Consider the following 14,114-nt stretch of genomic DNA (forward strand, 5'->3'; position numbering starts at 1 on the left):
AAAGAAAATATTGTCTTTTTTTTGTTTGCGTCAGATGACGTCATGGTTGTTAGGCTGTCCGTACATGCACTGGGAAGTGAGGAGCGCGTGGGGGGGGGGGGGGGGGGGGGGGCTGGGGTCACGCTGCTTGCGGAAGTGAGGAGCGCGTAGAGTCTAGGGTCGCGCGACCGGTCGCGCTAAGGCCCCGTTTAGATTCAAAAAATTTTGGATTTTAGCTCATTGTAGCATTTCGTTTGTATTTGGTAATTAGTATCTAATTATGGACTAATTAGGTTCAAGTTTCGTCTCGCGATTTCTCGACCAACTGTGTAATTAGTTTTTTTTTTCGTCTATATTTAGTACTCCATGCATGTGCCGTAAGATTCGATGTGACGAGTACTGCGCAAAATTTTTTAGAATCTAAACGGGCCCTAATTTATCCCGATCCTTGCCACAGGATGCCAAGCACCGCGACGGGTTTTCGCGTGCCGTAGTAAGCCATCGCACGTCACCGAATGCCGCTGCAAGACACCGAGCGACGTCGTGGGAGATTGAGTGTGTCACAGGACATCATGGGATGTTGAGCCATCGCACGTCATCGTTTGTTTTACGTCTGAATAGTAATCGATGTATCACGCCAGTGACGGGCTTGCCCATGAATAGAGAGAGGACTAAATTATAATATTTCATTAGCATAAAGTAGTATTAAACCTAAGACATTCATTAATAATTGATCTAGCATAGGAGGGCATGGCCCACTAGCCCTCGCTAAGCTCCGCCAATATATCAGGCACGGGAGAACAAAGGATAATACACGGGAAACAAAGCCTTATGATGCACAAGTGGGCCGACTTAAGCCCCCTTTGGCACGGTTCATCCAAAACGGTTTCATCAGTGAAGCCAAAGCCGGTGAAGCCAGAAAACTGACTTTTTCCGACTTCTAGTTTATTTTAACCCCAACTTACAAAACGACTTCACGCTACAGTGCCTCGATTTGCGCAAAATAGATGAAGCCGAAGCCGACATAAGCCGTGCCAAAGAGGCCCTTAATTGAATGAAAGGCTGGCCCATATCACGGCCAATATTTTTTAGGCGATAAATTGGCATCGGAATGAAGGAAATGCAGTTCACACGATTACCAAACTGATGTCCTCTAGATTGAATGGCAGTGAGCCAGTGACAGTCCTAAATTCTCCGTGCGGAAAACGAGAAGTTCCATGAAGTAACTAGCGCTTCAATGTCGACTCTTCGTGCGAACTGCAAAGGGGCTTCTATCGCTTCATTTTCTACTCTGGCCTGCTCAGATTCCAGGGCCATTCAGCGCAGGCTACACCACGTACTAAAGGATCACATACCACTTCGTCAAGCCAGATCACCACCATGGAAAAGAATGAAGCGCAGACGACCATTGAAGTCAAACTGTTCGTCGACAAGGAGAAGAGGAAGGTGCTCTTTGCAGAGTCGGACAAGGAGTTCGTCGACGTGCTCTTCGGCTTCCTCACCATGCCTCTCGGCACCGTCGTTCGCCTCTGGACAAGCAGTCTCAGATGGGGTGTCTCGACGAGATGTACAAGAGCGTCGAGGATCTCAGCTCCGACTACTTCCAGACCAAGGCCTGCAAGGCGATGCTTCTGAAACCGCTCAACGTGGCTTACGGTTAGTGCTGTCAGCCTTACAGTTTCAGCGAAATAATAGTTTTTTTCTCTCACAACGAGTCAGCATCAGCCGTTTTTCTAACGGCTGAACAGAGAACATCCACGACACCAAGCCTAGGGCAGTGTATGTCTGCAAAGACACGAGCTGCTGCGCTCGTGACGATTTCGCGTTTAGCTCAGTCCCTGACACCGTCCGCAGATGTGGCAGAGTCATGGAGTACGTTGGGGATAGGCCGGACAATGGTGCCAAAACTGAGGCTGCTGGTTCTGATTATGGAGTTTTCGTCCAGGGACGCCAGAAGTTTATCACCACTGATGATCTTCAGGTAGGGCCAGCCTCCACATCTCTCATGCTTTCGCTCTGCAAGAAATTCGGAGTTCAGGATCCAGCCGATCTTGACAAGACGATCCTCCAGCTCACTGCAGAGAAGGTTTTTCACTTTGTCTATCACGCTACACAAGATACACTAGATTATTTTCTCGTTCAAATTATTAAACTCTGATTTTTGCACTGCACCTGGGTGTGACTGATTTACTTGCGATACATTCCAATCAGATAACTAGTTTGCTCAGGAGATCACTCACATCCAAGCAACCTTTAACTGGGCTCCATCTCAACGTTCCTATCTCACCTGACGACGCAGGCCTCGGTTCGGTCGCTTCGAACTTGTGCAATGAACAAGTGAATGAGGCAGACGACAAGGTTGGACATGTGAAGATAAAGGTTCTTCAGACGAAGACCAGCTCCGCTGTACTGTATGCTGAAGCTGGACATGATTTTGTTGATCTCGTTTTCGGATTATTGAGCGTTCCACTTGGATCTGTAGCTAAGGCATTTCGCCAGCGGCTACCAAAGGGTTGCATCGATAACCTTTACAGGAGCATAGATGGTTGCGCTGAAGGATGCATGAGAGCAGAATGCAAGAGCCTGTTACTAGCCCCAGAATTGTCAACCTTCTTTGGTTGTGGCGCTAGCCAGATCCTAAGGTTAATGAAATACGTAGCTCCCAGGAAGATAAAAAACAATTTTTGCTACACGTGCTTAAAGATTGGTGTTTTTTCTAATCATAGTCGGTTAGAGCAACTCCCGCAGTAGCCCTCAGAACAGGGCCCCTACTTTTTATTTGGGTGCTCCGCCTACTTTTGGGGCCCTTGTTTTTTAGACATTACTCCAGCAGTGACCCTTAAAATGGAGCCTCTAAATTCATTTTAGCTGCCAATGACACGTGGGACCTGGTTGACATAGACTAACTCGGCCAAAACAACTAGATCCGAGGAGAGTGCAGCGGGCAACGGGGAAGTGGCCTGCGAGTCGTGCGCCGTCGCAGTTCGGTCGTGGGGAAGTAGAGGCGCGGAAGTAGAGGCCGCTTGCCCGCCGCACCCCGGAGTGGAGGCCCAGCATCATCGCGACCAGCTCCGGTGCGGGGAAGTGGAAGCCAGTGAGAAGGGGAGGGAGCAGGGAGCAGCGGCGCCGACCGGTGAGAAGGGGAGGGAGAAGGGCAGCCGCGCCGGGGAGAAGGGGAGGGGGGCGTGCTCGCCGGAGCAGGGGAGGAGCCGCTGCTCGGTTGCCGGGGGAGGGAGACCGCGCGTTCAGCGCGGGGAGAAAGATAGGATGGGGGTCGGGGCGTTGGGTCAACCAGAATGGGGTCTGGAGGGAGGATTTTAGTGCACTAACAAATTTTGGGTTTGTAGTAGGGGATTTGTTGGAGTTGGATTTTTGACCTGAGACCCCTTATTTAGCTATATGACTCAAGTAGGGACCATACTAGGGTTGCTATAAAAAAAGAGATAGTTGGAGCGACGATTTTGAACGATATGCATACTCCTACATCAATTCTCAAAACTATACAAAAACTGCAGAGCTAAACGAGTTAGATCCAAAGTCGCCTGAAGGGAAAAGTGGCCACCACTCTGCATATGTGAAGAACTTCATGGTGACTGATCGCCTCCGTGTAAGTCCTCTGTCTTTGGATAGCTGTCTACGAGTGGTCAGCGAGGCCAAGATTCTTCAGAAGGAGCTTGTGTAGAAGGAAGTCACTCTTGACAAAGGTCCAGGTTGCAACTCACCACGCACATAGCTGCAACTGCTAATAGTAGTGTTGTACTTTAGCGATACAAGGTGGGTTCTTGCAAACCCACAAATAAATTTAAATTTTACGGATTAGTATATAATCCGTAAAAATTAAGTATATTTGTAAATTTGCACATAACCCGCCTTTCATTGTACTTGTCTCCTTTTAGTTCACTTACTCGTTGCTTTACAGGCTATGGAGCTGCAGAGAGCTGCCCTTATGAGTCGCAACGGTCTCAGCTCTGTGCTTGTGCCTATCATCTCTCGACACCGACAGTAGTATGCGAATCCTCTATTGTTTACTTTATCTTTATATATAACTAGCAAATATGCCCGTGCATTGTAACAGGAGTTGATTTTTTCTTAAGAGTGCAAAAACGATCGCGGGGTTTAGGGTCTGTTTGGTTCATAACCATAACTTGTTACATCATAGTTTTTTAGGTAGTTCTTTGTTTCACTATCACAACTACGGTGTACCACACTTTCTTGAACCCTTTTCACATGTCATAATCTCATTTTCTTGTCAAACTTTTGTCATAAGTGTGGCTTTGATTTTACTCGCCACGCATTGATTGTGTTTGGTTCGGCTTGTGCGTGCTCACAGCGCAGTGCGGTATGCCATCCGTGGTGTGCGAGTCGCGGTACCAAAAATCAGGACTTCAGTTGCAATCCCGCATTTCCGTGGCCGGATGTGGGGAGAAAATCATAAAAACCACGGCACGTTTGGCATGGCTGTCGCGTTCTGCCAGTGATAACCACTTTTAAGCTATTTCAAACAGGATATTTCTGTAGCAACCACGGTTTACCTAAGATTAGACATAGGATCCTTTATGAGCTCAAATGCAATTTAGTTATACATAGACCTAATCATTTATAAAATTTCATCGGGTAATTATACAGTATCCCTACTGCCACGGCTGAGGTGAAATCAAAAAGGGAATCAATTATTTATTCATAAAACTTTTTTTTAAGACTGCAGGCTGCCAAACTTAATAATCTAATCATGTATAATACTCATCTGCAAATTCCATATTGCTCCATTTGCAAACTAAAATATCCATATTGCTCCATTGCTACCAGCTCAAAGGCGAATCAAATACGTATCCAACGCGTATCCTTGTTGTATCCGTATCAGTATCCGATATGGGATACGTCCCTATCTCGGTGTATCGGGGTAACGTAGGTCTCAGGAGATTGATTGGTCCCAAGGCCCATGCGCCGCCGTCACCCGCACCTCCGGCGGCCGCTTCAGCAGCTCCGATGCCGTCGCCGACCCATGCACGGTCTACTATTAGATTCACATATGAAATTATCTTGCTTGTTTGATTATATATGCTTCTTCTATTCTATCTGTTTTCGTGTACATAAAGCAATAGTTAACTTATAATTGGGTGGAAACCGTGGCATGGTGTAGGACGTGTTAAGTTTTTTTAGACAATAGTCTGATTTGTTGACGGTGTCTCATGTAATACGTTACGGACTAACAGGTCTGACATCGTAAGGCAGGCATGCATGTGTGCATGCTTAGCACTTATATAATGACGGACGGAGAACGAAGATATCTTACGGACCAAGAAATGAATTTGGCAACTCAAAAACGATGGACGATGGAAAAAGGGTAGTTTAGGAATAAAAAAATATTTTTTTTTCCAAAGTCCGTAGGTGCTGAAGGGCGCGAAGAAAGAAAAACACTCAAGACGGACGGAAAAAGGAAAACAAAACAAGGCTTTGCTATATAGAAAGTAAAATAAGATTTTGTCTAATTTATTTTCTATTTGAATTAGGATTCCTATTTCTATTCAGTTTATTCAGATTCGGATAGATATATTTGTTATAACTATCTAGGGTGGTCATATAAGTCTAGATAGAAGAAACTTTCAACTACCAGTAGTTAGGAGAGAAGGACGAAAAAAATAGATGGAAAAAAATAGTTAGAAATTTTGCCTTTTTATTATTAGGTATAGATATAGATATAACATATATAATATAATGCTAGTAGGGGTGACCTAGGCTATAACACTATTTTAGTTATTGTTTATATCTATATATATATATAAATATGAGGAATTTTATAGCGCTTGGAAAAAACTAGAGACATCCGTTTGAATAGATCTAATGGTTAAAAAAATAAGAAGAACCAATATAGAGGAATTTAAGTTGTAGGCCGGAACCTATGATATATGTGGGTCCGGAACTAGTTCTAAATTTAATCCAAAGGCTACCATAGTATTTTCACAATCTTAGGGCACTCACAGTGCAGACTCTACCATAGAGTCTAAGTTATTTATTACCTCGAAGATATCGTAGACTTGGAGTCTAAATAAGACTTTGAGTCTAGTTTTTTCTTCCTCTCTCTCCAATAAATAGACTGCCACATCAGCAAAGTATAATAAATAGGAGGGTAATAAATAGACTTAGACTCTATGGTAGAGTCTGCACTGTGAGTGCCCTTAGGAGCTCCTCGTCATCTCTGGTGTGCGCTCTGTCTCTTCTTATCGTATCCTGCAGCTCTCTCCGTCATCTTTTTGCGGACGGTGCGGCAACCCCCCGGCCAAGCGCGGCTCGCCGGCACAGGCTCTGGCGCGGAGGTTCCCTAGAGCACACGGCCCCCCGCAGATCCCTCCTTGTACACGAAAGGAACAATCCAGCAGCTTCCCAACGTGAATCATTCTTTTTCTTTGCAACGAAATTCCAGATTCCTTCTCTGCATAGAAAACCTGTTCTATTCTGAGCTATTTGGACCTTCAGGTACTAATCACAACACCAAGAAAGATCAGAAACAGAAAAAGGTAAACCAAAATTTCTCTCTACTGCTCGTAGTTGCTCAAAATAGCATAGAAGCTTAATTATGCACACAATGTCCAGTTCTTTAGACTATAGGAATTAGGAATCAGGAAGACAGGAATTAGGCACCCTGTGGCCTGCTCCTTCATGGGCACTGGCCTCCGCTCTGCAGTCTGCACAGATCAGAGGTAGTGCCAAACCTCCGATTATCAGATGGCGATTTGGTCACACGGCCGTCGGCGACGCGTTGGCTTGCTTCATCGGGAAGACGGGGACACGGAAAACAAGCGTACTGCTCGCACTCCCAGGGGCATGGCCCTGGCAAACGGGCGCCAGCAACCACTGGGAAAACCAACGGCGGCGAGGCGAGCGACGAGGATATCTCTCGCGCACCTTCTGCCGGTTTGGAGCAGCAGAGGGGCTGCGGCGACCCCAGGAAGGCGTTTTCGTGACTCGCACGTTCCATTAGGGAGTAAAAGTACTAAACAGCTCTTAAATACAATTAATGACGACGGTAAATAATTTTCAAGGCCAAGCACAGTAACACAGCTCTATAAATATAGGTATTTTAGTTACCGTTATTTTACTTGGAATTTGGAAACTTTGTTCACCGTATTTTAGTTACCGTTATTTTACTTGGAATTTGGAAACTTTGTTCACCGTTGGTACCGAAAAAGGTTATGTTCTGCCTAGCATATGAGTCGCGAACATTTTGATCAAACATTGGTAGGGCCGCTCGAAAGCGTGCCCTTCGCCAAAAATTGATGAGACGTCCATATTTCCCGGCCACCTTGAGATTGGTCCTTGGCGCTGTCTAGTTAATTTTTTCCGATGCTAAGGGCAGTCTCAATGATGTATTGATGATTGTTTCTATCCTCATTAAATGAATTGTCACGTAGGCAAAACGCTGACATGGCAACGTAATTAATGAAGAAAGAGAGCAAAAATCATAGAAATGGTTTCCTCATGAAGAAATCATGTCTTCTCTTGACCCAATGCACCAAAAAAACCATGAAATCGTCATTGAGAAGAAACCACCAGTTTCTAGCGGGCTCGTGCCGCACTCCCATTGGAGGAAGAAGATAGAGTTGGGAGAGAGAAAGAGAAAATAATTATTACTCATAGAAACCATGGGTTGGGAAGCAATACTTTTTTGGTACGGTATTCTATGTTATAGAAACTACTAGTTTCTTTCATTAGGACTGTCCGTCCCAATGATATATTGATGATGGTTTCTATCCTCATTAAATAACTTGCCACGTAGGCAAAATGCTGACATGACAACGTAATTAATGAAGAAAGAGAGCAAAATTCCTAGAAATTGTTTCCTCATGAAGAAATCAGGTCTTCTCTTGAGCCAATGCACCAAGAAACTATGAAATCGTCATTGGGAAGAAACCACAGTTTCCGTGCCACACTCCTATTGAAGAAAAAAGATAGAGTTGAGAGAGAAAAAGAGAAAATAATTATTATACAAAGATACATCTACTGTGAGTTTCTATAGATGATTTCTTGTGCTATGAAAACCACGTCACTTTCTTCTGTTGGGACTGCCCTAATGTGCGCATACCGCGCACGGCGTTTCTATTCTTCAGGGTACCTCGTATATTTTATTTACTCCCCGTTTCTGTTCTTCCATCCCACCAGTCCATGTGGTATTATTCATTTATTACTATCTTATCCCATCAAAATAAAAGAACAAGAACAGCGTGTTATTTGCGTTAATCCGTACCGGTCATATGGGCCTAAGGAGCTACGAGGCATATTTCAGCCCATGAATTACCGAGGCCCACCTGACGCGGGTCGGATCTCCGTGGCGACGACCCGGACCCACATCGGATTCGCAGCGACAAGTCAGGTCAGATCGCAAGAGCCCCATGGACTTGGACCGGACCCCAATGTAAAAGCCGAAAGAGCGTGGGGCCCAGTTCGGGCGTGCCCCACACGTCGCCACGTCACCGCCCCACGTCGTCTCGATGGCACCGCCGCGCCGCGTGCTCCGCCTCCGCGCTCGGACCTCTATAAACCCCGCCCACTGGACACGGCCGTTCCAGTTTGGACTCTCTACTCCCCGCTCTCCGATTCAAGTCAGCGGTTTTAGGGTTCGAGATCTCGGCATCGCGCCGCGGAAGCCATGGCGGTGAGCACTGGGTCTCCCCTCTCCTTGCTTACCTATTGATTACTCGTCTCTTTCGCGAGCTTGTGTGCCGTGGCATTTCCGATCCGGAGGCACCTGCTCGCCGTTTTTTTTATTTCGTTTTCGGAGGCGGAGAGCTTGGGGGCAGGTTTCGACTTGTGGATTATGCTCCAGTGCTAGCCGCATCTCCCCAGCCTGTCCAAGTAGCAAAGAAACGGGGGAACTATTGGCAAGAAGCGAAAGGGGGAAACTAGAGCGTCTGTGGAACTGCGAAATTGACATGCAGGATGGTTGTTGGTTATAGTCAAATCTCGTTTATTTTTGTAGACATTGTACCTTGTCAAGTCCTCGAAATGTGGTGTTTGGAGTCATAAATATCTGTTGATGATTTGAAGTGCTTGGTCATATGTCATATCACTGTTTGTGCTTGATTTGTCTACCTTGTAGTGTTTAGTTAAAGTATCTTGGGCTTGCTTATGCTCAAAGATTTGTGGTGTGTGTGGTTTAACTCCCACTTTATTACTTTTTTTTCCTCAATGCCTTTTAAGAGGTATCAAGAAAGCGAGGAAAAAAAACAAACTCAGTTGAATATCAAGCTTACCTCTGTATACATAAAATGGGTATAACCTTCTAAGCAAAGTTGGCACAAGTGCTTCTATTAAGTTGATATGCAGTATTTAATTTGTGGAGGTTTAATGTGCTATTGATATGTCATTGTCTAGTAAGTGCAGTAGGTAAAGTTTAATGAATGCGACAAAAAAAAGAATAATCAAGGATACATATTTGTCTCCCCACCACCTGCAACACACACACACACACACACAAACGCACACACGAGAAACATGTATGGATATGAGAACATGAAAATCTTTTACTGAAGTGCATTTCTTATTTTAACAATGGAAATAAAGACCTATATTAGCACTCAAATCAGAAGAGGGGGCATGATTGATAATGTGCATGGCTGTACCTGACTATTTTTAGCCATCCAATATATCGTCATATGATATTCATGAGAAAAAGGCCCGGACTATGCCATCCGTCAATTGTAGTTAACTTAAATGAAATGATTTTCTATGCGTGAAGCAGAGATCCATGTTGATGCTGTGTATTATATGAATAAGTTCATACTTATGGGGTATGCTAGTATGTGTTAACTTAATGCATCTGTGCTAGTGTCTAACTGATTTTTCCATTTTATCTTCTTTCTTTCTTTTCTAATTATACTAAAGGAAGGCCTGTTGGGGTGGATTATTCTATTATTTTCTATGGCCCCATAGATCCACAATACCACTTATTAGCTGTTCATTTTCTGCCATTTAACTTTTGTAGACAAGCACGCTTAGTACCGTGAAGGTGAGCAATGTATCACTGAAAGCAGCACAGCGTGATATAAAGGAATTCTTTTCCTTTTCTGGCGACATTGTGCATGTTGAAATGCAGAGGTTAGTACCATATATATGGTGCCTATTTTTCACCTTGTGCTATAACATGTGTTTAACTATATAGTGCTATGCAGTGGCGATGAGCTTTCTCAAGTTGCCTACATTACTTTTAAAGACAATCAAGGAGCTGAGACGGCAATGCTTCTCACGGTATTTCTTTTGTCTCATCTGAAAGTTTTGGAGGCCTCAAAATTTTTGTGTATTTTCATGGATTGATGATTTGCTGGCTGTATTATCATGAAAGTATGGTATGCATTTTTTTATCGCACTTAATGGGGTAATCATCTGAATTTTATCAGTGTGCCATTGTGCTGCAATTTGTTGCCATGATATTCTTAAGTCCCAACCAAAGACTGTATCCCTCTTTCATTGGTTGTTTCATGTGATATCTTTGCTTGCTCATTGAATGTTGCCTTTTACGTAGCCAAATGTTCCATCTATTTTTTCAACATTGTGTCTACCTTGACCTATTAGCTGTAGGCCTGTAGCTTGAAAGCCAAGCTGTCTTTGATGTCAATGAGAAGTTTGTTTGCAAATAGACATCAGGCAAATTCTAACGTATGCTTTGATTGCTATCAAAGGGGGCCACAATAGTTGATATGGCTGTAATTGTCACGCCAGCCAATGACTATGAGCTACCAGCTTCTGTTTTAGCTGCTCTTGAGGTATGATTAGAGCCATACCATTTACAAATTACAACATGGTATTGCTGTAGTTACTGTACAGCTTTGTAACATTATTTTCACCTCCAGCCCAAAGACACAAAACCTTCTGCCCTTCAAAAGGCTGAGGACATTGTTGGGACCATGCTGGCAAAGGGATTTATCCTTGGTAGGGATGCACTGGACAAAGCAAAAGCTTTGGATGAGAAGCATCAACTCACGTCAACTGCCACAGCTAGAGTATCTTCCTTTGACAAGAGAATCGGCCTAAGTGAGAAGATCAGTGTTGGTACTTCAGTTGTAAATGATAAAGTGAAGGAAATGGATCAGAAATACCAAGTCTCTGAGAAGACAAAGTCAGCACTGGCAGCTGCTGAACAGAGTGTCTCGACTGCCGGATCTGCTATCATGAAGAACAGGTATGTCCTCACCGGAGCAGCATGGGTAACTGGTGCTTTCAGCAAGGTCACCAGTGCAGCCAACGATGTCGGTGCAAAGGCTAAGGAGAAGATAGCAGTTGAGCAGGAGCACAAGAATGCTGAGGCCGGGCCTGCACAAGCAAACATCTCAGAGATCCCTGCAACACACAGGGAATTGGACAGCGAATTCATGAAGATACATGTTGCTGAAACCCCTGAAGAAATTCCCATCTCTACGGTGACTGTCCCTGCTGTTACAGATGAGGAGCCCAGCGAGGCCTCTCCACCAGCTGATGTTCCTAAAAAGCCAGAAGCTGCGCAGGGTTTGGTAATATAAGTGATACAGTTTTGCTCCATACATGCATGTAATGTAAATAGACATGAAATGAGGTAGCCATTGAACTCATTCCTTGGTGTTGTGGTTGCCATCTTCAGATTGAAACCTCTTTGAAGGTTGAAAATTATTGGGACCCAAAGGAGTTTGCAATTTGTACCTGGTACGTTTTTATCAATTAATCATTATTACTCGGCAGTGGGAAAATGAAATTTAATGCTTCTGCAGTTGTGCTGTTGTTTCTCCATCTATTGTTTCCTGGTAATTGCTTCTGTTTGAGAGATTATTATGGCTGTTAACGAGGGAGCTGCAGTTTCATGGAGGCTGCACATTTGCGCTCCTTGAAGCAGCAGTATTTCATCCGGAGGCTGCACATTTGCGTTCCTGAAGCAGCAGCATTCTGGAACCTGACTGAATTATTTGGACAGTTGGCCTGCCTGTTTGGATGTTGTAGTTTAAAAAAAAAGACCATGGTATCAAAGAAAAAAAATGATCAATCTCGTATTTGGAGTATCATGCCACTGAGCCTGGAAAGTTGGAACTTAAGACACTGCAGGAATGCCCATGTTCATTTTCTGAAATCTGGTAGCTTGCCGAGTCCGGTAACGATAAGCCCGGCGCCCAGCTCGTTATTTTCGTTCTGCGTTTCTTTACCTTTTCAGCCAAAAGATAGGATTCTGCAACAGCGTGTGGCCACCTGTCGTGTATAGCTAGCGCTTGCAGCGACGATAATGCCTGAAAATGGTAGGCAAAGTTGGGCCACCGTGCCACACAAAGCACCAGGCGCCGACGCTTGCAAAGATTAGGATGGCTACATTTACATGTGTTGCCATTTTCATGTTTTCTTTGGAGGTACCCACAGTTGTCAATGAGTATCTTCTCTAGCCAAGAACATGCCTGGCTTCTTGCCGATGGCTCTTAAAAAAAAAGTTGTCAATGAGTATGGCAAGGGCAGGGCAAACGAAAGCCACAGAACAGAACTGAATGTTATCAGACGATCAGATTTCTGAACTTCTGATACTACCATTGTGCTTTTGCATTTATTTACTGGCATGGACAAGCTCCATAGAGATCCGTGTTTATGTTTCGTATTTGAGAAGAAAATATCAAATACATGATTTGTATGAAGAGGGAAACTGGAAATAAAAGCAAATATCTCAAATGTTGTTGCTGCATCGTTAATTTGTTCAGTCGTCTCCCACGATCAGAGCAACCTGACCTTCGCGCTCCCAGCCTTCTTCCCAAAACTCGACATATCTGAAGACCAAAAACAACAGATTGTGAACAAAGATGAAACATGAACACACATGAAAAGCACATGTATGTAGAAAAAAATAAATACACGCGCGCACGTACCAGAAGGAGAGGGGTCGTGGGAGCAGAGGAAGAGCAGGAGGAAGCAGAGCACGACGATGAGCGGTATGAGGTGCACGGACCGCTCCTTCCCCGACGACCGCGGGGCCGGCGCCTTCTCGGGCTTCGCCTCGACGTCGTCGTCGTCACCGATGGCGCCTTCCTCCGGCAGTAGCTTGGGCATCGAAGAGATGCTCAGCTGCCTCTGCATTCTGTCCGGAATCAAGGTCGGTGGCGCCTACGCCTACAAATCACTATCACCTTCTGCAACAAACGACGAAAACAGCCACCCTAAGCCGGGGAAGGTATATGCCCGGTGATGTGCGAGTGTATGTACATGTACATTAATAATAAACTTGGTTATTGTGTGTGTATATATACACGCTTGTAGAACAGTATTATCAAAGGCCTAAGTGAGATTTTTCTTCACGCTTTTCCCATTTTCACGCATGCCTCACGTGCCTCACTTTGCTTTCAGGCACTGCTACCTCGCTTTGCTTCAGTTAACAATAGGTTGGTGCTTTTGAATACACGGACAGATGCTGTTAATCTGAAGCCTCCCAATTGAACCTTCAGAAAACATATTCTGAAGCATTTGCTTTCGTCACTACCACCTCGCGTTGCTTCAGAAATCAGAAGTTCAGTAAACAAAACAGTCTGGTGTGCTTTGAGTGTTAGTTATGATCTCCACCAATGGGCCCAGTTGGGCCCTTGGATCCACGTTCTGATCGGGGGTGCCCAACCGCTTCATGGTTCGTGGTCCTCCGTCACACAACACCACAAAAAAAAGGTGGGGGCCGGGGCACACTACACGAGGTTCTCTTGAGCTACCAGGCGCCCCACCGACTATTCCCCAACGCGAACCGATCCAGAGATAAGGTGCTGCCAGCGACGGGAAGCCGCCACCGACCTCACTGTCGCCTCTGCATCGCCACCACCGCGCCTACGCTGCTACGACAACAGAGGCTACGTCGTTGCGGCACCACGGCCGCAATTGCCCTAGGGCGAGATACATCAACAGTTTCCCATCTAAGAGCAGTTTATCCTCTGATCTACGATTCTAGAGGTACAATGATCCTATCAATGGTATCAGAGCCAGGCCATCTAGTGTGTAGATCACGTGTTGGGGTAGAAAAGAAGAACGATTTCAGAAAGAAGATGAACAACAGGTTTGGATTTGGCCGGTTAGGGTTTGACCGAACCCTAAGACCTAACCCTAGAGAGAGAAGCAAGGACAAACGGGACAGGGGCCTACCTGGGGCTCACCTGTCGCTT

At 45.0% G+C, this 14,114-nt stretch overlaps 2 protein-coding genes and 1 pseudogene across 2 annotated transcripts; 2 read left to right on the plus strand and 1 right to left on the minus strand.

Annotated features, from left to right (window-relative positions):
- Nucleotides 1-1,359: 1,359 nt before the first annotated feature.
- Nucleotides 1,360-2,730, plus strand: LOC136492127 (uncharacterized; annotated as a pseudogene).
- A 5,771-nt stretch (nt 2,731-8,501) lies between these two features.
- On the plus strand, nt 8,502-11,719 carry LOC136493328 (binding partner of ACD11 1-like). Its single transcript, XM_066489398.1, has 5 exons — nt 8,502-8,629; nt 9,959-10,071; nt 10,146-10,221; nt 10,653-10,736; nt 10,824-11,719. Exons 1-5 carry the CDS (start codon nt 8,624-8,626, stop codon nt 11,487-11,489), a joined length of 945 nt encoding a protein of 314 aa, XP_066345495.1. The 5' UTR covers nt 8,502-8,623; the 3' UTR covers nt 11,490-11,719.
- Nucleotides 11,720-12,472: 753 nt separating this feature from the next.
- LOC136492880 (uncharacterized) lies at nt 12,473-13,149 on the minus strand. The gene is made up of 2 exons (XM_066488933.1): nt 12,843-13,149; nt 12,473-12,743 (listed from the first exon to the last, which is right to left on the minus strand). The coding sequence occupies exons 1-2, from the start codon at nt 13,048-13,050 to the stop codon at nt 12,691-12,693; spliced, it is 261 nt and encodes an 86-aa protein (XP_066345030.1). The 5' UTR covers nt 13,051-13,149; the 3' UTR covers nt 12,473-12,690.
- Nucleotides 13,150-14,114: the final 965 nt, after the last annotated feature.

Source organism: Miscanthus floridulus, chromosome 11 (genome assembly GCF_019320115.1).
Source record: "Miscanthus floridulus cultivar M001 chromosome 11, ASM1932011v1, whole genome shotgun sequence".
Lineage (NCBI taxonomy): Eukaryota > Viridiplantae > Streptophyta > Magnoliopsida > Poales > Poaceae > Miscanthus > Miscanthus floridulus.